We start from the raw sequence: 26,650 nt of genomic DNA, 5'->3' as shown, positions 1-26,650 counted from the left end.
GGATTGAATTTAAAGAAAATTTTAATAAAAATGTATATAAAACTAAGATCTGATGGATTTTTACTGCAGATAGTAAAAACACACGTGTCCTCTCTGAATTATGGGAAATATTTAAAAATTAACAGATGAACAGAAGAGATGAAATCTGTTCTTTTATTTCAGTTATTTAATCTTAAAATATTTTCTATTTAAATTCAAACTGGACTCAAATTAAACAGGTAGGTTGGAAAATAGGTTGGAAACTGAACCTGTTTCATCTGGTGATAGAAAAACATAAAAGACGATCGACGACAAAAAAATATATAAATCTCATTTTAATTGCCAGTTTAAATGCATCCTTTTTTTTGTTTGTTTCCTTCTCATTTATTTTTCTGGGTCTAATAATTAAAAAGGTCAGTTTCCCTCAGTTCTGATTCATGTTCTCATGTTTTTATTTCCTGTTATTCTCACATGTGTGTTTGTTGAACAGGAGGTTTGATGAAGAACGTGAAACCTCTTCTTCATCATTTTTCACTTTCATTTCTTTCTATTGTTACAAACTTTCTGTTCACGTCGTTTTCGAGTCGATGAATTCATCTTCACATCAAACAACTCAATGATGACATCGTTTTAAAATTACATCAATAAAAGATAAATCAATACATAAATGAAAGTGTGTGTGTGTGTGTGTGTGTGTGTGCCTGTGCAGTAAATAAAGATCCATGTCCAGTTTAAAAACACATTTATAAACAGATAATAACATTTTAAACTGAATTTCTGCTTCATTTTAAAGGGTCACATGATCCGGACTGAGTCAACTGTTATCACACGCTGCCTCCTGCTGGTGAAAACACAGCGTTGCACACAGGACGTCAGGAGGAAGGAAATAAAGATCTGAGCTGTTTGATTTATTTAAAGTTCTCATGTCGTTAAAGACGAGAAGTCGTGATCGTCCACGTTGTTCTGTCCGGTGATGATGCTGCTGTACTTCTTCTGCTGCTCCTCCTTCAGAGAATCCTTCACTTTCCCTCGTTTCAATCCTCCATCCCTGAGAAGAAGAAGCAGAAGAAGAAGAAGAAGAAGAAGAAGAAGAAGAAGTTTGAATTCACAGCTTCAGAAGGAAACGAGCTGAACAGTAATCTGATTACTCAGGGCTCCTCACCAGTCCAGGTCCAGGAGACCACCCTGATGAGCCACAGCAGATTTCACTCTGTTTGCAAACTGAGCTGCGTCCTCGCCGTCCTGCTCTCGTCGCCATGGAAACACAGATATTAATGTTATAGAATGCTTATATAAGAACATGAAGAGGAACAATGTTCCTTCAGCTCATTGACCAGTGAGTCCTGAAGGCTCTGAAGTTCAGTTACTGTTTTTATACTGAATCTATAAATCAAGAAATTAAAACGTAGTGAATCTCTCATACGGAATCTCTGTCTCAAGGTGTTTTGGAGGCGGGTCTTCGTACCTGTATGGTCATGGGGGGGAGGTACCACACGTTGACGACGATGGCCCAGCTGGTCATCATGCGGAGCAGGTAACTCACCATGTTGTATTTACCGCTGTTCCAGAAGGCGTCGCCGAACCGAGGGTCGTACTGAAGCACAGAGAACGGAGGTCACACTCAACTAGAACTTCATTCTGCTTCTCTGATGTGAACACAAGGATGTGAAGGTCTGATGAAGGTCTGAGGTTCTAATGAAGGTCTGAGGTTCTGATGGAGGTCTGAGGCTCTGATGAAGGTCTGATGAAGGTCTGAGGCTCTGATGAAGGTCTGAGGTTCTGATGAAGGTCTGAGGTTCTGATGAAGGTCTGAGGCTCTGATGAAGGTCTGAGGCTCTGATGAAGGTCTGATGAAGGTCTGAGGCTCTGATGAAGGTCTGATGAAGGTCTGAGGTTCTGATGAAGGTCTGAGGTTCTGATGAAGGTCTGAGGCTCTGATGAAGGTCTGATGAAGGTCTGAGGTTCTGATGAAGGTCTGAGGTTCTGATGAAGGTCTGAGGTTCTGATGGAGGTCTGAGGTTCTGATGAAGGTCTGAGGCTCTGATGAAGGTCTGAGGTTCTGATGAAGGTCTGAGGCTCTGATGAAGGTCTGAGGTTCTGATGAAAGTCTGAGGTTCTGATGAAGGTCTGAGGTTCTGATGAAGGTCTGAGGGTCTGATGAAGGTCTGATGAAGGTCTGAGGTTCTGATGAAGGTCTGAGGTTCTGATGGAGGTCTGAGGTTCTGATGAAGGTCTGAGGTTCTGATGAAGGTCTGAGGGTCTGATGAAGGTCTGATGAAGGTCTGAGGATCTGATGAGGGTCTGAGGCTCTGATGGAGGTCTGAGGTTCTGATGAAGGTCTGATGAAGGTCTGAGGTTCTGATGAAGGTCTGATGAAGGTCTGAGGTTCTGATGAAGGTCTGAGGCTCTGATGAAGGTCTGAAGTTCTGATGAAGGTCTGATGAGGGTCTGAGGTTGTGATGAAGGTCTGAGGTTCTGATGAAGGTCTGAGGTTCTGATGAGGTTCTGATGAAGGTCTGAGGTTCTGATGGAGGTCTGAGGTTCTGATGAAGGTCTGAGGTTCTGATGAAGGTCTGAGGTTCTGATGAAGGTCTGAGGTTCTGATGCGTGTGAGTGTTTGTGGTGAAGCGTGATGTCGTGCTTCGTACCTTGATGGCGACCGGGTGGATGGTTCCTCCGATTTCGAAGCTTCCTTTCTTAAACATCATGACCGACGTGTTGTTGATGCAAGTTCCTGTTTGACACAGAGAAACAGGAAGTCGTTATCTGACCGCCGTCACCCCCCCCCTCACATGACCGGTGGCAGAGCGGCGTGGAGCAAACTGACCTTCAGGAAATATCAGGATGGGAAGTTTGTTCTTCGCCGCCACGTGAGCTCTCAGCCTGCAGAGACAGGAAGAGCTTTTCATGAGTCATCGTCCGTCGTCACGACAACGAGGAACCAGGCGAACAACAGAGACGAGTTTTTTAATTTCTACATATTTCAGAGTCGTGACTTTAACCTGCTGGTCACGGCGTGGCGGTCTCTCATCTCCGACCTCTCGAACCAAACGTGAGGACACGACCTGACCATCGACCTCTGGATGACCCCCATCAGACCGCCGTGCACCTGACCCACCTGAGGACGACAGGAAGCACAGCGCCGTGACATCACTTCCTCAGCACGCCGAGCCGCCGGCCGGACGCCACTGACTCACCATGGCGTAGCAGCCGTCATTGGCCAGAATCACCACGTCGATCGGAGTCGTGTGATTGGACACACAGATTCCTCCTTTCTGAGGCCGGTTGTCTCTGGAGACACAAGAAGTAATCAGATACTTTCCTTCAGTAAAAGTACCACGACAGCAAAGAGTAAATACTACAAGTAAAACTCCTGCACTTTGACGTTTACCAGGGTCGATTATTAATATTTATATTTGTGTAACTTCATGTCGTTACAGAGCCACAGTGAAGATGATGAAGTACTGGCCGTCAATTTCTGTTTACTAGATTATGTTTTGTGTATTTCTAGGTTCCTTCATATTTCTTGGTATTTTCTAGATTTCTCAGTTCATGGATTCTGGTGGAAATTGATTTATTGATTTGTTGGATAAAATGTTTCCTTCAGACAAATCAGTTAAGTGATGTTTGTTCATGACAGAATAAATATGAATAAAATATGAATATTCAGAGTCTTGAAGCAGAAACCGTTTCTTTAATATTTTAATCATTAAATATATTTGTATCAGGAGTTTGTGTGTAAACATGGAATCAGTCTATTTCCTGGAGTGTGAGATGTAATAGATGTTATAGATGTAATAGATGTAATAGATGTAATAGATGGAACCTGATCCTACAACATGTGGAGACAGATGTTGAATCATCTGATCACATGACGTCACATCTGCATTTTAATCGACAGATATTTTCACTCTGAACATTTAATATTGATTTTAATCTGAAGGAGAAAAAGGGAAGAAACAAAGACGTTTATAAAATATGATCAAAGAAAATACAAGAGAAAACGAAAAGTTCAGAAAAAATTATACATGATGTTGATTCATTTCAAAAATATTTTCATCCTGTTTAATTTTATCAGAATAAATCTGAGGATTAAATTAAAAAATTTATATAAAACTAAGATCTGATGGATGTTTACTGCAGATAGTAAAAACACACGTGTCCTCTCTGAATTATGGGAAATATTTAAAAATTTACAGATGAACAGAAGAGATGAAATCTGTTCTTTTACTTCAGTTATTTAATCTTACAATATTTTCTATTTAAATTCAAACTGGACTCAAATTAAACAGGTAGGTTGGAAAATAGGTTGGAAACTGAACCTGTTTCATCTGATGATAGAAAAACATAAAAGACGATCGACGACATAAAAAATATATAAATCTCATTTTAATTGCCAGTTTAAATGCATCCTTTTTTTTGTTTGTTTCCTTCTCATTTATTTTTCTTGGTCTAATAATTAAAAAGGTCAGTTTCCCTCAGTTCTGATTCATGTTCTTTTATTTTATCAGAATAAATCAGAGGATTAAATTGAAATAAAATCTAAATAAAAATGTATATAAAACTAAGATCTGATGGATGTTTACTGCAGACAGTAAAAACACACGTGTCCTCTCTGAATTATGGGAAATATTAAAAAATATCAGATGAACAGATTCTGGTGGAAATTGTTTTTCTGACAGAACACGTGAAAATATGTTATAGATGTTATAGATGTAATAGATGGAACCTGATCCTGCAACATGTGGAGACAGATGTTGAATCATCTGATCACATGACGTCACATCTGCATTTTAATCGACAGATATTTTCACTCTGAACATTTAATATTGATTTTAATCTGAAGGAGAAAAAGTGAAGAAACAAAGACGTTTATAAAATATGATCAAAGAAAATACAAGAGAAACGAAGAGTTCAGAAAAAATTATACATGATGTTGATTCATTTAAAAGATATTTTCATCCTGTTTAATTTTATCAGAATAAATCAGAGGATTAAATTGAAAGAAAATTTAAATAAAAATGTATATAAAACTAAGATCTGATGGATGTTTACTGCAGATAGTAAAAACACACGTGTCCTCTCTGAATTATGGGAAATATTTAAAAATATCAGATGAACAGAAGAGATGAAATCTGTTCTTTTACTTCAGTTATTTAATCTTACAATATTTTCTATTTAAATTCAAACTGGACTCAAATTAAACAGGTAGGTTGGAAAATAGGTTGGAAACTGAACCTGTTTCATCTGGTGATAGAAAAACATAAAAGACGATCGACGACATAAAAAATATATAAATCTCATTTTAATTGCCAGTTTAAATGCATCCTTTTTTTTTGTTTGTTTCCTTCTCATTTATTTTTCTTGGTCTAATAATTAAAAAGGTCAGTTTCCCTCAGTTCTGATTCATGTTCTTTTATTTTATCAGAATAAATCAGAGGATTAAATTGAAAGAAATCTAAATAAAAATGTATATAAAACTAAGATCTGATGGATGTTTACTGCAGATAGGAAAAAACACACGTGTCCTCTCTGAATTATGGGAAATATTAAAAAATATCAGATGAACAGATTCTGGTGGAAATTGTTTTTCTGACAGAACACGTGAAAATCTCACTGTAAACAAACCGGCTGTAACTTCCCCTGTCAGAGTAAAGTTCTACTACAAGTACACATGTAATGAAAGTAGTTCTGGGTTCTTCTCCTGAGGTCGTGTGAGTCCGGATGAAACCACTGACCTGTTGTGATAGTGGACGGTCGCTGATAAACCTCTGGCACAGATTCTGTAGCAGGTCACATGAACCAGTTCACTGAGCCACGTCTTCACACTGACACACACACACACACACACACACACACACACACACACACACACACACACACACACACACAACATGGATGAACATAACAACATGTTAATCAACACACTGAAATCAGACTTGTTGTTGTCTCACCTGCTTTCAGGCAGAAATCCGACCAGAGTCGTTCCGATCACGAGCCACGAGAGTCCGATGACGGTGAGCGTGATTCTGCAGGAACAAGATAAACGTCCGGGACCAGAGTCACAAAGTGTTGATATGAGACATTATGATTAATATTAATAAATGACACTGACCTGAGAGGGAAGAGGACGCCGTAGCGTACGAAGACGCCGAGGCCCCAGATGACGGTGAGGCGGAGGCTGATGTAGCGGAAGTTTTGGTTGGTGCGTGTGAGGAGGTTCCAGGAGGCCAGCTCCTCGGAGGAGAAGCGCTGAGTCACCTGGTCGTCCACCATGCTCTCCACGCCCTCCTTGTAGAAGTAGAGGGCGTCGCTCAGGGAGAACTCCGCCCCTGCCGGCGACACAGAGTTCCGCAGCGGCGCCATCTCCTCCTCCATCGAGCCGCCCGCTCGCTCAATGATCCCTGGGAGAGAACTGAGTTAGGATTTGACTATGATTTGATTAGATACAAGTGAGTTTGTTGTCATGGTAACGACGCTCCAACGTCTCCACTTCCTCCTGTTGTAGAAAAACAAACGCTGCCATCTTGTGGTGATGAGATAATTCACAGTCAGAGTCTGTTCAGTGATCGTGAAGCTGTGACACTGAGGTTTCTACTTTAATCCAGGTCCCATCTGCTAACATGGAGGAGGAGGGGTTTATGACTTATACTTAGGGTTGCAAAGGGTCGGAAAGTTTTTCGGTAAATTTCCGGAAACTTTCCATGGGAAGTTTAGCTCGGGAATTTTGGCATCTCCCAGCATGCTTCACTCTACAGCAGGGCTACTGAGGCCTGCTGTAGAGTGCAGGACTAGTCAGGTAAGTTTCCATGATATTACTGGGGAAATATATTAGCATGCTGATTGAGGATTGTTCATCTGTTCATCTAGACTATTTCCATTCATTTATCCATCAATTGTAAAATATGTTTACAGACGATTCCAATTGTTTGGCTAACTATTTATATCTCTGGCATTGCATTAGTGTGTTTTTACAAACTTGTTTCTCATCTTATTCTACAGAACAATGCCACGTGCACTCTCTCATGTGTGGAGACATTTCACCTCATCCAATGTAGAAGGAAAGGCTGTGTACATTTGCAAATACTGTGCAAAGACCTATGTTAAGAATGACACAACGATGCAGAAGCATATAGTCAAGTGCCCAAAGTTTCCTCTGGGCTCAAATCAGCCTATGACACAACAAAATGTTTATATTTATGTCTGTATATGACAAGGTCAATACAGTTAGTATAAATTACCCACAACATTTCCAGTTCATTCCTGTTAATTCCCGTGGAAAGTTTCCAACTTTGAATATTCCCGGAATTTTGCAACCCTACTTATACCGCAGCCAGCCACCAGGGGGCGATCCAGACGACAATCTCTGATCTGATATGAAACTTAGATCCTTGAAAGAGACGACGAGGTCTATTTATCGCCTGATTAACTTCATTTAACTTTATTTAATGTCTCATAATCAACTCAGTTTCCACACCTGGTTAAATCCTCCAGTTTAATGAGAACATGTTTTAAACGATCAGTTTGTGTTTCGACTCATTAACTGACGGAGAAATTACAAAGTTCTGTTACAGGACAATGAAAATGAGTTGTTTAGTTTAGTTTGTGTTGTTTGTGTGATTTGAATCCTGCCGACCTCCGAGGTCATGTGACCACGTGTGTGAAACTGTCTGAGGTCACGAGGACGACGACCTCCAACATTTAACGCTTCATGAACCATCAGCTCAGGCTGCTGCATGTCCAGATCCAAGCCCGTGTTTTCATGTTGCAGCTAAACTGTGTGTGTGCGTGTGTGTGTGTGTGTGTGTGTGTGTCTGTATGTGTGTGTCGTCTGTTTGTTCAAACTTATATAATCTGCTGCTGTTGCATCATCACCCTGAACCGAGCCATGTGGTTTCTTCACGCAGCCTAACACGCCGACATCACACGTCCGAGCCGACCAATGGGAAGCTCCCACACGCACACAGTCACATGACCTGAGTGCAGCCGGACGGCATGTGCTGAGTCATTTACACATGATCCTGATACTGGTGAAAATAATCACATCATATGTAATATATATTAGTTCTTTGGGTTCAAAACCAAAAGATATACAGGAAATTAAGATATTTAAGATGGAAGTTGGACGACATCTTGACACTAAAGCGTCGAACGTCTGGTCGCCATGTGGAGAGTGGTGCATCTTGGGTAGTGTAGGCTAACATGAGCCTGTGTTCCTCCTACAGGTGATGAACATGTGAGCTGAGGACTCACCGTTGGGCAGCGGCACCGGGACGCTCGGCTGCTCCTGGCGTCCTCTCTGGATTCGTATCGTCGCCCACTGCGAAGACACGTGACCTCGGACATTTAGACTGAACACACACGCTCAGGGAAGATGAAGACGACAACGTGTCTGAATGTAAAAACACCACAACAGACAGGAAGCTGAGAGTCCCCCGTGCTTCACGTTACCTCCAGGATCTTCACCAGGATCTGGATGTAGACGCTGGTGACGCCCAGCGAGAGGCCGCACATCGCCGGCAGCATGATGAAGAAAACCACCACGAACATCCAGGCCTGGAACACGCCCACCGCCACGGCCCAGAGGTCGTCCATCACGACCTAGAGGTCACTGATCTGCGGCTCCGAGGTCACGTCATCGTCTGACGCTGAAACACAACAGATGGACTGAGCCGATTCTCCAGAGGAGGAATCCTGAAGCATTTTCATCTAGCGCCACCATCAGGTCAAACTGTAATACTTATACCGTTTAATATTTATCACTGAACTTCTTTTCTTTCGTTTTCTGAGACGATCGCACTGTTTGTGTTGTGTTGTGTATTCTGTGTACGCACACACAGCCACTTTACCAAGTCAAATTCCTTGTTTGTGCAAACTTACTTGGCCGATAAAACCTGATTCTGATTCTGAAACTTTGAATCGTCCAATACTGAAATTCTTCATCAGCTGTTAAATACCTGAAACTTTTAAATATTGAATAATTGTCTGTTTCCGTTTAATTTGATTTTTCAAAGTGAATATTTCTGAAGGAGAATCAAACACAAACAATCGGTTTATTTTTTACAAATAAATAATTCACACAGAACAGGAGGATTTTTCTTCAAATGACTAAACACAAATATTTTCCCATGAGAAGCTGAAAAGTGATTTAAAAAACCTCTGCTCACATATTCATCATTAATAAAACAATAATGAAACAGTATATGAACTAAATCCAGCTATGGATAAAGTTCATAAACAGTACTTGTACTTTGGAAACTTCAAGTACTTTTCGTTGACACATCTACAGGATTTTAACTTTATTATAAAACGGTATTTGTACTTTAATCTGAGAGAATCGTTCTCTGTGTTCAGAGTTCTCTGCAACACGTTAAGTACTTAAACTTTAAAGAATAGAAGTACTTTACGTAACACGAAGTGAAGAGTACTCGCTCCGGCTCCCCTGTACTCGAGTAGAAGTACTCGAGTAGATGTTCGGTCTAACGGTGAAGTTGAGATTAAACCGAACGAACCGGATTTAATCTGATAAACTGATAAACAAGAGAAACAACGCGTGATTTATTTATTTACCTTTTTTTCAGACGAGACGAGAAATAACACACTGCTGCTCCGCTGCGACAGACCACGCCCCCTGCTGCTGCGTCACCCCGACGTGCTGACATAAAAGCCCTGCGCTGCCGTGACGCTCGTTAGCTGCAGGTTAGCAGTTAGCAGTTAGCAGGTGGTTATGTTAACTGCAGGTTAACAGTGGTGTAGCTGCAGGTTAGCTTAGCAGGTGCTAACCAGCAGGTTAGCTGCAGGTTAGCTGCAGGTTAGCATCACAACCAACATGGCGGAGCCCATAGTTCGTGCTTCCGGGATCGTTCTGTCTTCTCTAATGTTTCAGCATCTGAACAGTGACTCGGACGCGGTGAGGAACCATAGTGAGGAACCATAGTGAGGAACCTTAGTGAGGAACCTTAGTGAGGAACCTTAGTGAGGAACCTTAGTGAGGAACCATAGTGAGGAACCATAGTGAGGAACCTTAGTGAGGAACCATAGTGAGGAACCTTAGTGAGGAACCATAGTGAGGAACCTTAGTGAGGAACCTTAGTGAGGAACACGTTGATGGGATGAAGGTGTTTCAGTGAGAGAAGCGAACTGACTGGTTCTGGTGTGAGCTTCTCTAGATGAACTGGTTCTGGTTTGAGCTTCTCTAGATGAACTGGTTCTCTGAGGAGCTGCAGGAACTCGAGTCAGGTTTAATAAAGGATTCTTACATCAGTTAATATCGTTTCAAATAACTGTGAAATACAGCGTGTTAATAACTCTGTAAAGTAAAAAACTTCTCAGTTTACTCAACATCACTGTAGTAACTTAAATCAGGAGATGCTGATTCATCCCTTTTCATCTAGTTTAATGTTTTCCTCTTTGTTTACAGTTGAATTATTAAAACTGTGACTTCAGTAAAGTTCAGTAACTCTACAGAACTCTTACTAATCCCATCCCATTAATTGAACTATTGTTGCTCTATTTTTCTTGAGCTTGAGCTGCATATATATTTTTTTTAGATATATACATTTTATTTTCTATTCTAAATTTGATATTCTATTTTATTGTATTTTATACTATTTCTATGTTATTTATTTAATTTTTTACTTTTTCGACTGCTGAATGTTATTGTTGTGCATTTGATGATAAAACTCTTGACTCTTGACTCTGCCTGGTGTCTCTGCAGGACGGCCTCCTGCTGGGACGGATCAGCGTCGAGGAGCAGGTGACCATCAGCGACTCTCAGGCGGATCACATCCACATCGAGGAGATCTACAGTCAGTTTACACTTCTCTGCTTTAATAACACAATGATGGACTGTTACCATGACAACAGTATCTAAACTTCAGGAAAGAGCCTGAACACTTCTTCCTCTGCTGAAAAGTTAATCTTTCATTTCTGCCACAGATATTCAGAAGCACATGACCTGTCCCCGGCTGAGCTGGTGAGTTTCTGCAGATTCACTACCTCTACCTACTACTTTTTTTTACTTATTTTTTATTTAGTTTTCAACAAAACAATATGCATTTTCAGTCAGACAGTTACTTTCTTTGTCCATTTTTCAATTGTATACGATATTGTTATACATGGTATTCAAGTACAGTGTACAATGCATAGAAAGAACATCAAACAGTGCTCACTCCAAGAGAAAAAGAGGGGGAATAAATATTATATATTATTATTATATATTATAATAAATATACCTGTCTCCCTGCACTGTGTACCCTGTACAACACTCCGCTCCATATACACTTACTTCACATCATATGTGATATGTGTTAATATAAACCATATTGATATTATATATCTTTTTATACAATAATATTGTCTTTTGCACACTGTCTAAATATTCTTACACTCATAGTATATTATATTATCTATTGTATAGTCAAATACTTATATTTATACCTCTACTATATATCATATATTATATCATACTCTCTGTATATTCTTTGTATATATAAGTCTATATACACATATTTATACATGTGTACATGTTATAATTATTATTATTATATTACATTATTATTATATATACTGTTGCTGCCATTATTACTATATACTGCTATTATATTGGTATAATTACTATCATATATAAATATATATTATGTTATATTATATACTATATATACTGTACTATTTTTATATACTGTCTAACAATAACATTACCATCATATCATCAGTACTATTACCATCATCTTGCCACTGCACCTTATCTACCTATTTATCTTGTGTTTCTGTTTTTATTCTTTCTACCTCAATATTTTTTATTTTATTCTATTGTATTTTATTGTACAGTCATACCGGCTGCTATGACAACTTAATTTCCCTTCGGGGATGAATAAAGTAATCTATCTTATCTATCTATCTATCTATCTATCTATCTATCTATCTATCTATCTATCTATCTATCTATCTATCTATCTATCTATCTATCTTATCTATCTATCTATCTATCTATCTATCTATCTATCTATCTATCTATCTATCTATCTATCTATCTATCTATCTATCTATCTATCTATCTATCTATCTATCTATCTATCTATCTATCTATCTTATCTATCTATCTATCTATCTATCTATCTATCTATCTATCTATCTATCTATCTATCTATCTATCTATTAAGAATAAATGGTTGATTACATACAAAATGTATTAAATAAAAAGGAGAAAGAAGAAAGAAGTACAATTAAAATAAACCAGGGATAAAGAAATAGTAATTGTCCACTCCAGAATGTAGTATGTGCTATATATGATTTTCAGAGAGGATGTTGTATAATGTATGTGAATATGGAGAGTTGACGACTCGGTGGGTTTAATGTGAAACTGTTTAACTTTCTGTGTGTGAAGTTTTTACAACAGTGTTGGAGACGTGAACATGGAGGAGCTACACAAAGTCCTTGCAGACAACAAGCAGGTAAAAAAACACCGAATGTTGCACGTAGATTAGAACCAGCCGAGTCAGCGCTGATGATGTCATGCCCCTGCAGGAGAACGTGATTGGCTGGTACAGACAGCGACGGAACACCGATCAACGGATGACGTTCAGAGAAAAGATCGTCCACGAGAACCTGAAGACGTGTCTGTCCAACCCTCACGTGCTGTTTGTGCTGCTGGCGTCCTGTAAGGTGAGGTCTTCAGGCTCCACCCACCAGACGGAGTACGGTGCCTTCATCTCCCGCAGCAGGTGAGGCCGCCGCCTGGAATATGCAAATTATTTCCTTGATTAATGGATTAGAAATATATCGATCACATCCTTTCACTTTAATCACTTATTTTATCAGACAAAACAAAACATTTTTTCTCTCGTATGATTAAAAACATGGAAACTGGAACCAACAAATATGTTTCTCCGCCTGTGAAGGACGTTCCTCAACGTTCCCATCCGGGTCACGAACCTGGGTTCACTGGAGCAGCAGGCGTACTGGAAGGAGTCCACTTCCTGTTCAGCAGCAGGTTATAACCTCACCATGGAGAAGCACGGGTACGACCTCGGACGCAGCTACATCACCTCTACACGCCTACATCATGTCTACATCACGTTTACACCACGTCTACACCACGTCTACATCACGTCTACACAACACCTACATCATGTCTTCATCACGTTTACACCACGTCTACACCACGTCTACATCACGTCTACGTCACACCTACACCACGTCTACACACCTACATCATGTCTTCATCACGTTTACACCACGTCTACACCACGTCTACGTCACACCTACACCACGTCTACACACCTACATCATGTCTTCATCACGTTTACACCACGTCTACGCCACGTCTACGTCACACCTACACCACGTCTACACACCTACATCATGTCTTCATCACGTTTACACCACGTCTACACCACGTCTACATCACGTCTACGTCACACCTACACCACGTCTACACACCTACATCATGTCTACACCACGTCTACACCACACCTACATCACGTCTACATCACACCTACGTCACGTCTACATCACGTCTACGTCACGCCTACACCACGTCTACATCACGTCTACACCACACCTACGTCATGTGTACATCACGTCTACACCACACCTACGTCACGTCTACACCACACCTACCTCACGTCTACATCACATCTACACCACACCTACATCACGTCTACACCACACCTACGTCACATGTACATCACGTGTACATCACACCTACGTCACGTCTACACCACCTCTACACCACACCTACATCATGTCTACATCACACCTACGTCACTTCTACATCACGTCTAGATCACACCTACATCACGTCTACATCACACCTACATCATGTCTACACCACACTTACGTCATGTGTACATCACGTCTACATCACACCTACATCATGTCTACACCACACCTACATCATGTCTACATCACACCTACGTCACGTCTACACCACGTCTACACCACACCTACATCATGTCTACATCACACCTACGTCACGTCTACATCACGTCTAGATCACGTCTACATCACAACTACATCATGTCTACACCACACTTGCGTCATGTGTACATCACACCTACGTCACTTCTACATCACGTCTAGATCACGTCTACATCACACCTGCATCATGTCTACACCACACTTACGTCATGTGTACATCACGTCTACATTATACCTACATCATGTCTACACCACACTTACATCACACCTACGTCACGTCTACACCACACCTACATCATGTCTACATCACACCTACGTCACGTCTACATCACGTCTAGATCACGTCTACATCACAACTACATCATGTCTACACCACACTTGCGTCATGTGTACATCACGTCTACATTATACCTACATCATGTCTACATCACATCTACATCACACCTACATCACGTCTTTGATGTTGATTTTCCTCCCTGTCGCTGCAGGGCGAAGTTTTTCTCCTCCAACGGGCTCCTGAGAGAAGTCAATGAAGTGAACAAAATGAACGACTCTCTGCAGGTGGAGCTGCAGGTGAGAACCAGAGGAAACCGTCCCGGGGGTTTGAGGAACACGTTTGACTCGTACTGAACTCCTTCATGTTTCCGTGTGTGGGACAGAAAGCGTGCAGAGAGGTGGAGGAGAGCGAGAGTCTTCTGGAGACGCTGCAGGCCGATGTGTCACAGCTGAGGAGGAGAGTCCGAGAGAAGCGGCAGAAAGAAGCGGGAAAAAGTTGGTTCTCAGTTTATAAAACATGTGATGCACAGCGGAGATGTTGAGAAGCTCATCTTTGTGTGTTTGTGTGTTTGCAGAGACCGTCAGCGATCCGTCTGAGCACAGAGACAACCTGCTGCTCCGTGAGGCGCTCGCCGCTCGGTTCCCCAGCTCGCCGCTCTTCCACACACAGACGCTCACTCTGGAGGGGTTTCCTGTTCCTGTCGTCTGCGGCGCCAAACGCCATGAACACGTTTCCACGATCTCAAAGTGCGACGCTCCCGACTCCAGTGGGAAGAGGCCGGGAGCCGGGGAGGGAGAGGAAACACGGGAACAGCAGGTCCTCACTGGAGCTCGCGCCTGGTTCTAATGGTCACATGACTCTGATGTCACTAAATGTTTGGAAGCAGCTGATTGGATCCTGACAATGAACAGCTTGAGTTGTTGAGTCTAAAGAGCTGAAATGTTCATTGTAAAGAAAAACTATTGTTTCATACTGTACATTTTTTGTTATTTTTTCTAAATACATTTGTTAACATAATGAAAATGTGTTTTTTTTATTTTAACTTAGTGTAATAGTTCAGATCCTGAGATGTTTTTAAACTTCAATTTGATTCAGTTTGTTCAACGTGAAGAAAACAGCTTGATGAGGTGAACGATAACAAACTGACGACAAAAGACTCATAATTAACAGGTTTTAATTCACAAATGACACAAACACACACATACACACACACACACACACACGGGTCCGTCCACTAATGCAGATGTTTGATGCCACAGATGTTGGGATCCTTCATGAACTGTGGGTGTTTGTGAGTCACCGACATGAAACCTGCAGGAAAGAGAGTCCAGTGAATTAAATCTGACAAAGCTTTAGTGACATCTAGTGGTGACTTTACATATAACAACCGACTGAACTCTGTGGACAGGAGCTGTTTTCAGACATGAACTCAGTAAAATGTTCTCGTGTGAATCTCCTCGTGTTTCCAAGTGGACGTCTTCATCTTCTACGTGTCCGGCTCCTCTTCTTCATCCTGAGATCTTTGTGTTCTTCCAGTTTCACGTCTCGTTTTAGAAACCTCATCCACACGTCCACTCGCTCTCTGGGAAGCTTCCACACATTGTCCTGCTGGTTCCTCACATGGACTCACAAGGACATGTTACACACATTTTACCAGGAGGCTGCAGGAGAAGATCCAGAACATCCAGAGACTCTGACTCAGACATTAGTTCTCACACAGAACATGTGAGGAACACGTCAAGAACATGTGAGGAACACGTCAGGAACATGTGAGGAACATGTCAGTGGTTCAGTTCATGTCTGAAAACAGCTTCAGTGACACAAGTGAACAGAATCTTACCCATGGAGTGAGCTTTCTTTATGGCCTTGGAGATTTCCTTCTGTTTTCTTCCACACAAACCTGAGGAATCAGAGCAGAGACGAGTCACAGATCTGATCTCAGAGCGATCACCTGACCTCACGCGGATCACCGGACCTCACGCGGATCACCTGACCTCACGCGGATCACCTGACCTCACGCGGATCACCGGACCTCACGCGGATCACCGGACCTCACGCGGATCACCGGACCTCACGCGGATCACCGGACCTCACGCGGATCACCGGACCTCACGCGGATCACCGGACCTCACGCGGATCACCGGACCTCACGCGGATCACCTGACCTCACGCGGATCACCTGACCTCACGCGGATCACCTGACCTCACGCGGATCACCTGACCTCACGCGGATCACCTGACCTCACGCGGATCACCTGACCTCACGCGGATCACCTGACCTCACGCGGATCACCGGACCTCACGCGGATCACCGGACCTCACGCGGATCACCGGACCTCACGCGGATCACCGGACCTCACGCGGATCACCGGACCTCACGCGGATCACCGGACCTCACGCGGATCACCGGACCTCACGCGGATCACCGGACCTCACGCGGATCACCGGACCTCACGCGGATCACCGGACCTCACGCGGATCACCGGACCTCACGCGGATCACCGGACCTCACGCGGATCACCGGACCTCACGCGGATCACCGGACCTCACGCGGATCACCGGACCTCACGCGGATCACCGGACCTCACGCGGATCACCTGACGTCACGCGGATCACCTGTGAGGTCACGCGGATCACCTGTGAGGTCACGTGGATCACCTGACGTCACAGACACTCACCTGTGATGTGTCGGCCGTAGATCCGTCCTGTGTGAGGGGAGATGAACTGAGACAGCAGCTGTAGGACAGATAGACGTGTTAGTGACACACACAGACACACTCACACACACAGACACACAGACACACACACACAGACACCACTCACCTGTGTGTTCTTGAAATCCACCTGCACGTTACACAGGACACATCCGGTCTGAGCCTCTTTAAACGGATTTTCCATCTTCACGAGCTGACAACATGAACACAAACACCATCACGTGGTTGAACTGAATTCATGACGTATTACCTGAGGTTCCTGTCATGATGAATGACATCACTCACCACGTCATCTTTCCGTTGGACCACGTTTGACGTCACACTCCTCAAACCTACAGAGACAGATGTCACAGTCAGTCTCCTGGCTGGGCTAGCTAGCATTAGCATTAGCATCAACTGGAAGTAAACAGACATTTGATTTGCAAACGTAACAAACTGCGTCACATTCACACAGAAACTGAACGTGGAGTTGATCTTACTCGTGTTTACGTGTTGAGATAAAATCGAGTTTAACCGCAGCGACAATCTCAGAGGGAACATGTTGACCTGACACCGGAAGTGAAGCGGTCCGACCTGTGAGAGGCTCCGGCGCGTCCGTGAGGAGGGACTGTTGGTTCCTACCTCTTCGATTGTCCGTTGTGGTTGTTTTAACAATACAAATAAAATGATTTAGACACGTTATAATAAGTAGTTTTTAAATTTGATTTAATTTAAGAACATTTGATATTATTGTTGTTGTTTTTGTTTTAACGTAAACAAACAACTGAACTGAAACAACACCGAGATTTCACACCAAATATAATTTTATTTTAATTAAAGCTGCATCTACAGATAATACATATTTAAGTTATTGACGTCATCGTTTTGTCTCGTTACTGTAATCGAGTAATACAGTAACTTCCTCTGGTCGTAGCTAAAGTCACAGAAACTGTTTCTGTTGAAGTTTATAAACAACCGGAAGTGACGCAGTGGTTCTCTCTTGTTGACACTGCGTCGTGCTGATCTCTGAGCGGATGTTTCACTCAGTTCAAACTTAACGAGCGATTTCATATCGAATCGTTTCTGTAAAAACTTTTAAACGTTTGTGGAAAATCTGTAAACATTTGTGTAAAGTGACGAGTTCAAGAGCTGAAGCAGCAAAGAGTCAAGAGGAGCTAACACCGGCTAACGTCTGTTAGCATCATTCATCTGGAAGAGAGGCTTCGTGTGTGTGTGTGTGTGTGTGTGTGTGTGTGTGTGTGTGTGTGTGTGTGTGTGTGTGTGTGTGTGTGTGTGTGTGTGTGTGTGTGTGTGTGTGTGTGTGTGTTTGTGTGTGAGTGTAGCTGTAGTGTTTATTCAGCAGCTGTTTAACATGGAACATGATCAGCGATGAACTGCGGAGACGGAGACATCAAAATAAAACGAGTTTCCGGGAGGAAGAGGTCTAGAGATGGAGCTCCGAGTCACATGACCCCTGCCAGGAAGAGAGGAGGAGGAGGAGGAGGAGGAGGAGACACCTGTTCCACCAACAGGAGGGTCACCAGCATCATGGCTCAACCTGCTGAGGTGAGTGAGAAGATCAGACACAGAAACCCTCAGATACTAGATCAGTCTCATCTTGAATCAGATCCCTGTGTAGTCAGCTGACCGGACTGAACGCTCTCGTGTCTCGATGACCTGTGAACTGAACGCTCTTGTGTCTCGATGACGTGTGAACTGAACGCTCTTGTGTCTCGATGACGTGTGAACTGAACGCTCTTGTGTCTCGATGACGTGTGAACTGAACGCTCTTGTGTCTCGATGACGTGTGAACTGAACGCTCTTGTGTCTCGATGACGTGTGAACTGAACGCTCTCGTGTCTCGATGACGTGTGAACTGAACGCTCTTGTGTCTCGATGACGTGTGAACTGAACGCTCTCGTGTCTCGTTGCAGTTCTGCAGCGACACGGAGGATCTCTTCGGAGACTACGACAGTCTCCTGGACGACAGCTCGCTCCTGGCCAAGCTTGACGACGCAGAACAGGACGAGAGACGGCGTGAGGTCCAGCTCGTGGTCGTGGATCAGCAGGACCTCGCCGCTCGGCCACCGCCCGGAGACCTCGTCCAGAAGCACTCCTGCCATGATGTCCTCACAGACTCCATCTTGGACGTCCTGGGAGACGAACCCTTCGAGGACTTGCCTTTCAGCCAGTTTCAGTTTGAAGAGCAGATGGCTGAAGGTGTGAAGAGGAACAAGCTGCAGGACGGAGACACAACTTCAACACCTTCTAGAAACGCAGGAGACCGTGGACACAGGAGGACGTGTGAGGCCGGGACAGACGGACACACAGACGATACGACCAGGACCCGGAGCCGAGCCAGGAGGAGTGTGACGGATCAGCTGAAGAGGACGATGCTCTGTAACGCCGCCGCTCCATCCAACGTGTCTCGCTCCGTCGGCTTGAAGGAAGCCGTGGTTACCGAGGAGATGGGCGTCGCCAGGCAGGCCATGGAGACGGTTTCCACGGAGACGACCGACCTCGGGCCTTTCTTTGGACTCCCCTCCAAAGTAAAAGATCTGATGTACAAACTGAGAGGAATCAAGAGCTTATATGGTGACGGACTGATTCATTATGGATTCATCAGATTGTGTAAACGAGTTAAAACAAAATGCTCAGTTTCAGTTTCTCAGAGACGAAGAAGACGAAGAAGAAGAGTTCATATCTCTTGTTCGTCACGGAGACGAGAGAATGTTGAAAATGTTTCACGTTCTTACCTGAAACGATGAATCCAACACTTTGAGATCAATGTTTACAAGAAATACAAGTTTTCAATAAACCACAGTACAATAAAACATATTACAATTTAAAAATATAACAATTAGAAGTAATAGAACATAAATAAAAAAAGAAGAATAAGCAGAGATCAACAGAATAATCAAAACCAGTGTGAAGCAGAATCTGGGTTTATTTCCAAGTAGGTTTACAATGTTTATTTGAGAACTTTTGAGTTTTGAAGTTTATAAAACAAGACATTTGAAGATGTCATCTTTTAGTTTAAGTGAGACTTTTCTCACCCTTTAATATAAATGATCCTCATGGTCACATTGAAACCAGCTTTAGATGTTGTCAGCTGGATTCTGTTTGATTCCTTCAAGCCTCTGAAACTCAGACTTGTTGTTCCTCCTCGGTCTCAGATTGGCAGGAGACGTGTCTGAACCTCGACTGTGTTCAGCAGCGGAAGAATCTGATCTACTCTCTTCCAACCAGCGGAGGGAAAACTCTGGTGGCCGAGATCCTCATCCTCCGAGAGCTGCTGTGCAGGAAGAAGGACTGTCTGTTCATCCTGCCGTACATCTCCCTGGTGCAGGAGAAGGTACGGGTTCGGGTTCAGACAGAAGAACGACTGATCCTTTGGTTCAGTTTGGTTCTGGAACATGATCATGACGAAGGAAGTAACATGTTTGGTTAAATCAGCATTTAGACCAACTGTCTGATTATAGTGTCGTGGAGATGATGTTGTTGTTGTGAGCAGTGAAGAGCAGAGGACTGAGGATTGAGCCTCGTGAGACACCGTTCCTGAACTCCACTGACTCCCTTTGTGGATGTTTCAGGTGCGCGGGCTGGCGAGCTTCGGCCTGGAGCTGGACTTCATGGTGGAGGAGTACGCCGGCAGCAAGGGCCGGTTTCCTCCCGTGAAGCAGAGGAACCAGACGTCACTTTACATCTCCACGATAGAGAAAGGCCACGGCCTGGTGAACTCTCTGATCGAGGCCGGCCGGCTGGATAACGTGGGCCTGGTGGTGGTTGATGAGGTAAAACTTTAAACAGAAGGAGTTTGACGTGTTGAGATGTTCTGAGGTTTGATGGAAGTTGTTTTTCTTGCGGGTGCAGCTCCACATGTTGGGTGATGGAAGCAGAGGAGCTATCATTGAAATGACTCTGGCCAAAGTTCTGTACATGAGCAGTAAGTGTCTTATTTCCTTTCTTCTTTTATTATCTTTGGATTAAATGAATAATGCTCCTGATTTATTTTCCAGAAAAGACTCAGATTATTGGCATGAGCGCCACCTTGGGAAACATCAGGGACCTGCAGACGTTTTTAAAGGCTGAAAATTACACAAATGACTTCAGACCTGTGAGTGATTTAAAACGTGTATTAATCCACTGAAACTGTTGTGTTGTGATGATGAAGTTCATCAGGTGTGACGATTTAATCTTCCTCTTTTCAGGTCCAGCTGAAGGAATACGTCAAACTGAACGACACGATCTATGAAGTGGACCCGAAGGAGGAGAACTGCTTCAGGTTCTCACGTCTTCTCAACTATAAGGTAAAGACAGGTTTCATAAAGGTCATGTTCGCTGTCAGCACACAACTACACAACAGAGACACACACGTAGAAATAATTCAACTTCTACTCGTGAAGTGAAGCCAAGACAGAAGCGTCTGAAACTGGTGTTCTGTGTAGTGACCAGCAGGGGGCGACTCCTCTGGTAGTTTCTATAGAAAGTGACTCTTCTTCTCACTTTATCACGTCAGGAACCATTCAGGAGTTTCTGTCTCAGTCTCTAGTTTCAAGTCTTCTTCAAACAGCTGATGTTCATGTAGTGAATTATGATCATTAAGAGTCAAACAGACCACAAAGCACCAGATGGGTTGACTGACAGCTGGTATAGTATATTGATATCTGAAGAAGCTCTATGTCTGATCTCTGGTCTCTCTCAGTATTCCAGCTCCATGCAGAAGACGGACCCGGACCACATCATCGCTCTGGTGACTGAAGTCATTCCCACGCACTCGTGTCTGGTCTTCTGTCCGACCAAGAAGAACTGTGAGAACGTCGCTGGGATGATCTGTAAATATCTGAAAGAGTGAGTGAACCCGTCGCCTGTCGTCTCTGGTGTCGTCAGCAGTAGGGATGTCACGAGAACCGATACCTACGATGCCTTTCGATACTGACATAACAAAACGATGCCGATGCCCAAGTTTTTGAAGCACCGTAGGCACCGTGAGCTTCGATGCCAGCAGCTGTTAGCAACTTAGCATTAGCATCGGGGCTGCGCCAGTCGACGTTTACATTCAGAAAACCAAGACGGCAACTGCGGCTGCAGCGTTCGCCCCACCTCGACTTGTTTATTAAAAAGGCACAAAGAGTCGTGTATGGAAGTATTTTGCGTTTGACGCCGGGTTTACACCGGACACGGAAGCAACGCCGCCGCTCCGCGCTAATCCTTAGCGCGCCGGCACATGGTTGTTTACACCGGAAGCTGAAGCGGCGCATGGGAGTGGATGGGAGCCAGCTGTTATTTAAGGCTTGGTGCTGCGCTTACGAGTCGCTTTGGCGTCGCTTCAGCGTCCGGTGTAAACCCGGCGTGAGGCAGACGTATCATTTAATGCATAACGTGTCTCACAACAAAGCGTCACTCACATGCGACCGCAACTACCGTATAACCCTCAGTATATGCGCAGCGCAAGCACATTGAATTACCGTACATGACATTAACAACATCCAAATAATGCACTTTTTTTTTACCGTGGTATCGAAATTGGCATCGAGAATCGTGTTATTTTACTGGTATTGGCACCGACTACTGAATTTTTGGTATCGTGACACCTCTAGTCAGCAGCCACTGACTCGCTCCTCTGATTGGACAGGGACTTCCTGCAGCACCGGCGGGAGGACAAGCTCCTCCTCCTCAGGGAGCTGAAGGACAGCGGAGACGGCTCGGTGTGTCCGGTGCTCAGGAGGACGGTGCCGTACGGCCTGGCCTACCACCACAGCGGACTGACCACAGAGGAGAGGAAGCTGGTGGAGGAGGCCTACTCCAACGGCGTGCTCTGCCTCCTGGCCTGTACCTCCACCCTCGCTGCTGGGATCAACCTCCCGGCTCGCAGGTGAGACGGATCTGCGTCTGTACATAAAGACGAGCGGTGAATGATTACTAAGATTATTAATCTGTTGACGACCTTGATGTCCAGAGTGATTCTCCGCTCGCCGTACGTGGCTGCAGACTTCCTGAAGAGGAGTCAGTACAAGCAGATGGTGGGCCGAGCCGGGCGAGCGGGCATCGACTCCGTGGGAGAGAGTATCCTCGTCCTGCAGGACAAAGACAGGAACCTGGTGCCTGGACTCACACTCTACAGCCGGATCCCAGAGGACGTCACTGAAGGTTGCGTCTCAAACTGATTCTTCTGTTCTCAGGCTCAGACGCTGGTGTGCGCCCCGATGGAGAACTGTCGCAGTCACCTGATGCACGACGACGGGAAAGGAATCCTGAGTCTCATCCTGTCGCTCATCGGACTCAATGTAAATCCTTCTGTCTCGTCTTTCTTCTCCATGACACGGACGAGGTGAAAGAAGAAGTAAGAATCATCTGCTCTGTTGTCAGATCACCAGCTCGATGCAGCAGGTCCGGGACTTCCTGCAGGGGACGCTGTTGTACGTCCAGCGGGAGCAGCTGTGTGCGGAGCGGAGTCTGTGGGACGTGGTGCAGCAGAGTGTGGACGTCCTGCAGGAGAGGGACCTCGTCGCCGTGACGACGGAGACACAGACGCTGCAGGTCACCAAGCTCGGGAAAGCTACGTTCAAAGGTGACGCATCATCGACGCTGAGTTTCACGAGTTTCACATCCTTAAAGTTTTTTTTTTTTACATGTATTTTTATTGGTTGTTAGACAAGACGTACACTGTCACACATGTTGCAATATTTCAATTAAATTACTTTTTGTGTTAATGTACAATGAAACAGTAGCATTTTAACAATTTACATTTTTATATTTTTATAAACCCCATCCCACCCTAACATTCCCTGTGCCACAAAAAAAAAAAAAAAAGGAGGGGGGGGGGGGGGAGTTCTCCTAAGATGAAAGCGTTTGCGCTTTACGTTAACGCCCTATACTAATGAGAGGGGAGAGTGACAAGTTTGTCAAAATAGACCAGTAAAGGGTCCCAGACTTTGTTGAATTTTCCGGTTGATCCTCTAAGAAAGTATTTAACTTTTGCAATTTTTAAAAACATCATCATATCAGAAAGCCACACAGATGCCTTCGGTGGTAATTGTGATTTCCATTCCAAGAGAATTCTCCTTCGAGCAATTAGAGTGGCAAAGGCAATAACATTTTTCTTGTCAGTGGCTGTCGCAGTGTCGTTACCCCTTACCCCAAATATAGCCATTAAAGGGCTAGGTTGTAGATGTAGGCCAAAAGCAACATTCAAAATCCCAAATATTGATTTCCAAAACTCTTCCCACATCCTTAAAGTTTTATAAAAACTATTACTGTGATTAATTAATAAATGACAAATGCAACATTGGTCTTTAAAATAAAAGCCAAAGAAATTATAACAAAATAATAACCGTGAGCTGTAGTTTTAGTCACATGATCTATGATCTGCCTGATTGGCTGGTTTCTCCGCTGTGATGTCAGAGGATGCAGGATGACATCACTGTGAGGGTCTCCATGGTTCCTGACCCTCTCAGCTTGTGATGTCACAGCTCAGCTTGTAATTTCACAGCTCAGCTTGTGATGGCACAGCTCAGCTTGTGATGGCACAGCTCAGCTTGTGATGTCACAGCTCAGCTTGTGATGTCACAGCTCACTGAGCGGTTCCCTCCTCTCGTCCTCAGGCTCCGTGGATCTGAGCTGCAGCGGCGTCCTGTACCAGGACCTGTCCCGCGGCCTGGAGGGTCTGCTGCTCAACAGCTACCTGCACCTGCTCTACCTGGTGACGCCGTACGACATGGTCGCCCAGTGCAAACCCGACTGGATGATTTACTTCCGACAGGTGCGGAGCCGCTGCCGGTCACTGTGATGTCACTGTGATGTCACTGTGATGTCACTGTGATGTCACTGGTCTTTACTCGTCTTTGTAATATTCTCCGTTGTATCTTTCAGTTCACGCTTCTGTCGGCGGCCGAGCAGAAGATGTCCGCGGCCGTCGGCGTGCCGGAGAGTTTCGTAGCGAGAAAAGCCGCCGGACAGACGGTGAAAAACGTACGCGAGGGTTTGTGAGCGAGAAAGCTCCCGGTGAGATTCCCAGTGTTCAGGTGATCAGCTGATGGCGTCTCCTCTCTGTGGTTGTGAGACAGAACGTGGACTTGACGGTGGCCAGACGCATGTATCTGGCTCTGGTGCTGTTTGCTCTCCTGAGGGAAACGAACCTGTGGGGCGTGGCCGACCGCTTCCAGCTGAGCCGAGGCTTCGTGCAGACGCTGCTCAGCTCCTCGTCGGCGTTCTGCTCCTGCGTCCTGCACTTCACCGAGGTACCGCCCATCCTCCCACGTGGATCTGCAGCAGCTGCTCTCACACGTTGGACATTAATAAAATGTGTTTTCTGTGTGAGATCAGGAGCTGGAGGAGCTTTGGCCGTTCAAAGCGTTGCTGACGGAGCTGACGCGGAGGCTGAGTTACTGTGTGAGGGCGGAGCTTATCCCTCTGATGGAGGTGGTTGGAGTCATGGAGGTCAGTGAAGTAGATAGAGTACTTTATTCATCCCCGAAGGGAAATTAAGTTGTCATAGCAGCCGGTATATTTGAATACAATAAAATACAATACAATACAATAAAATTAAAAATAAAAGGTAGAAAGAATAAAAAAACAGAAGCACAAGATAAAAATACAATAAAATTAAAAATATTGAGGTAGAAAGAATAAAAACAGAAGCACAAGATAAATAGGTAGATAAGGTGCAGTGGCAAGATGATGGTAAAAGTACTGATGATATGATGGTAATGTTATTGTTAGACAGTATATAAGAATAGTACTGTATATATAGTATATAATATAACATAATATATATTTATATATGATAGTAATTATACCAATATAAAAGCAGTATATGGTAATAATGGCAGCAACAGTATATATAATAATAATAGTAATGGTGATATAATAATAGTAATTATAACATGTACATATAAATAAATATGTGTATATAGACTTATGTAAACAAGAATATACAGAGAGTATGATATGATATATAGAAGTATGAATATGAATATAAGTATTTGACTATACAATAGGTAATATAATATACTATGAGTCTAAGAATATGTAGACAGAGTGTGCAAGAGACAATATTATTGTATAAAATGATATATAATATCAATATTGTAAACAACATATAAAGTGTAGTTATACCGTCACATACAGTATGTTTACATGTTAGTCTTTTCCTCCAGTCACGAGCGAAGCAGCTGTACAACGCCGGCTACAAGACGCTGACTCGCCTGGCGAACGCCGACCCCGCCTTCCTGTCCAGGTCGATGGAAAACCTGAGCAAGAAACAGGCCCATCAGATCGTGGCCTCGGCTAAAGTGAGTTTGTCCTGGTGCCTCCACGTGAAGGTTTGAACCTGCTGCTCGACTCGTGGACTGATGACGTGTCTCTGTTTCCCAGATGCTGCTGAATGAAAAGGCGGCGGCTCTTCAGGAGGAAGTGGACGACCTGCTGATGGCGCCGTCAGACCTGCCTGCTGATTTATCAACAGAGCAACTCGTCTGAGTTTATTTATCATTAAATATTTATACATAACTTTTATTCTCTGTCTGGACTGCTGCCGTCCTGCTTTTTATTCTTTCATTGCTTTGAAATACACATTTATTTTATTGAATAAGTTTCATCAGCTTCACTGTGATCATGAAGTGATGTCACGACCACGAGTCTGTGACGCTTCAAACTGACAAATAAACCTGTAAAACACACGTCTGACTTCTTAAAGAATCTTCTTCAGAATCACAGGTGAGATGTTGAGCGTATGAACGTGATTGAGATGGTTACAGTTTAAAGTGGGAGTCAACAACTG

At 43.8% G+C, this 26,650-nt stretch overlaps 4 protein-coding genes across 5 annotated transcripts; 2 read left to right on the top strand and 2 right to left on the bottom strand.

Moving 5' to 3' along the window:
- Positions 1 to 704: 704 nt before the first annotated feature.
- Positions 705 to 9,637, bottom strand: gpat3 (glycerol-3-phosphate acyltransferase 3). Of its 2 annotated transcripts, none has more exons than XM_061072143.1 (13): positions 9,550 to 9,637; positions 8,431 to 8,627; positions 8,233 to 8,299; positions 6,095 to 6,383; positions 5,934 to 6,008; positions 5,718 to 5,807; positions 3,177 to 3,270; positions 2,982 to 3,097; positions 2,807 to 2,862; positions 2,628 to 2,713; positions 1,445 to 1,573; positions 1,142 to 1,221; positions 705 to 1,027 (listed from the first exon to the last, which is right to left on the bottom strand). In XM_061072143.1, exons 2-13 carry the CDS (start codon positions 8,572 to 8,574, stop codon positions 901 to 903), a joined length of 1,353 nt encoding a protein of 450 aa, XP_060928126.1. In that variant the 5' UTR covers positions 8,575 to 8,627; positions 9,550 to 9,637; the 3' UTR covers positions 705 to 900. The 2 variants fall into 2 exon arrangements, with proteins under 2 accessions (XP_060928126.1, XP_060928134.1); XM_061072151.1 differs by lacking the exon at positions 9,550 to 9,637 and adding an exon at positions 9,387 to 9,515.
- A 47-nt stretch (positions 9,638 to 9,684) lies between these two features.
- abraxas1 (abraxas 1, BRCA1 A complex subunit) lies at positions 9,685 to 15,022 on the top strand. The gene is made up of 9 exons (XM_061075781.1): positions 9,685 to 9,889; positions 10,697 to 10,787; positions 10,918 to 10,954; positions 12,365 to 12,431; positions 12,505 to 12,701; positions 12,879 to 12,998; positions 14,388 to 14,472; positions 14,559 to 14,670; positions 14,751 to 15,022. Exons 1-9 carry the CDS (start codon positions 9,809 to 9,811, stop codon positions 15,020 to 15,022), a joined length of 1,062 nt encoding a protein of 353 aa, XP_060931764.1. The 5' UTR covers positions 9,685 to 9,808.
- A 311-nt stretch (positions 15,023 to 15,333) lies between these two features.
- On the bottom strand, positions 15,334 to 17,468 carry mrps18c (mitochondrial ribosomal protein S18C). The gene is made up of 6 exons (XM_061072162.1): positions 17,370 to 17,468; positions 17,176 to 17,222; positions 17,000 to 17,083; positions 16,855 to 16,912; positions 16,017 to 16,076; positions 15,334 to 15,487 (listed from the first exon to the last, which is right to left on the bottom strand). The coding sequence occupies exons 1-6, from the start codon at positions 17,428 to 17,430 to the stop codon at positions 15,411 to 15,413; spliced, it is 387 nt and encodes a 128-aa protein (XP_060928145.1). The 5' UTR covers positions 17,431 to 17,468; the 3' UTR covers positions 15,334 to 15,410.
- Positions 17,469 to 18,209: 741 nt separating this feature from the next.
- On the top strand, positions 18,210 to 26,549 carry helq (helicase, POLQ like). Its single transcript, XM_061072121.1, has 18 exons — positions 18,210 to 18,435; positions 18,804 to 19,464; positions 20,046 to 20,224; positions 20,463 to 20,663; positions 20,743 to 20,815; positions 20,889 to 20,986; positions 21,081 to 21,179; positions 21,575 to 21,720; positions 22,505 to 22,744; positions 22,829 to 22,970; positions 23,052 to 23,156; positions 23,239 to 23,440; positions 24,474 to 24,631; positions 24,742 to 24,840; positions 24,936 to 25,109; positions 25,195 to 25,308; positions 26,028 to 26,162; positions 26,245 to 26,549. The coding sequence occupies exons 1-18, from the start codon at positions 18,259 to 18,261 to the stop codon at positions 26,347 to 26,349; spliced, it is 3,108 nt and encodes a 1,035-aa protein (XP_060928104.1). The 5' UTR covers positions 18,210 to 18,258; the 3' UTR covers positions 26,350 to 26,549.
- Positions 26,550 to 26,650: the final 101 nt, after the last annotated feature.

This window comes from Limanda limanda, chromosome 1, assembly GCF_963576545.1.
Source record: "Limanda limanda chromosome 1, fLimLim1.1, whole genome shotgun sequence".
NCBI classification, from domain to species: domain Eukaryota; kingdom Metazoa; phylum Chordata; class Actinopteri; order Pleuronectiformes; family Pleuronectidae; genus Limanda; species Limanda limanda.
Note: the sequence above shows the minus strand (reverse complement) of the source record. Positions and strands in the feature narration are given on the sequence as shown.

Bases quoted from the DNA above. Each gene is read 5' to 3' on its own strand.
- abraxas1 (XM_061075781.1), top strand. From the start codon at position 9,809: ATGGCGGAGCCCATAGTTCGTGCTTCCGGGATCGTTCTGTCTTCTCTA. The intron at 9,890-10,696 runs GTGAGGAACCAT...GTGTCTCTGCAG, and splicing joins TGAACAGTGACTCGGACGCG to GACGGCCTCCTGCTGGGACG. The intron at 10,955-12,364 runs GTGAGTTTCTGC...CTGTGTGTGAAG, and splicing joins ACCTGTCCCCGGCTGAGCTG to TTTTTACAACAGTGTTGGAG.
- helq (XM_061072121.1), top strand. From the start codon at position 18,259: ATGAACTGCGGAGACGGAGACATCAAAATAAAACGAGTTTCCGGGAGG. The intron at 18,436-18,803 runs GTGAGTGAGAAG...GTCTCGTTGCAG, and splicing joins TCATGGCTCAACCTGCTGAG to TTCTGCAGCGACACGGAGGA. The intron at 25,110-25,194 runs GTACCGCCCATC...GTGTGAGATCAG, and splicing joins GCGTCCTGCACTTCACCGAG to GAGCTGGAGGAGCTTTGGCC.
- gpat3 (XM_061072143.1), bottom strand. From the start codon at position 8,574: ATGGACGACCTCTGGGCCGTGGCGGTGGGCGTGTTCCAGGCCTGGATG. The intron at 3,271-5,717 runs GTCAGTGGTTTC...TTGTGTCTCCAG, and splicing joins ACCGTCCACTATCACAACAG to AGACAACCGGCCTCAGAAAG. The intron at 2,714-2,806 runs GTCAGTTTGCTC...TGTGTCAAACAG, and splicing joins CATCCTGATATTTCCTGAAG to GAACTTGCATCAACAACACG.
- mrps18c (XM_061072162.1), bottom strand. From the start codon at position 17,430: ATGTTCCCTCTGAGATTGTCGCTGCGGTTAAACTCGATTTTATCTCAA. The intron at 16,913-16,999 runs GTGAGTGGTGTC...TCTGTCCTACAG, and splicing joins TGGATTTCAAGAACACACAG to CTGCTGTCTCAGTTCATCTC. The intron at 16,077-16,854 runs GTGAGTGTCTGT...CTGATTCCTCAG, and splicing joins CTACGGCCGACACATCACAG to GTTTGTGTGGAAGAAAACAG.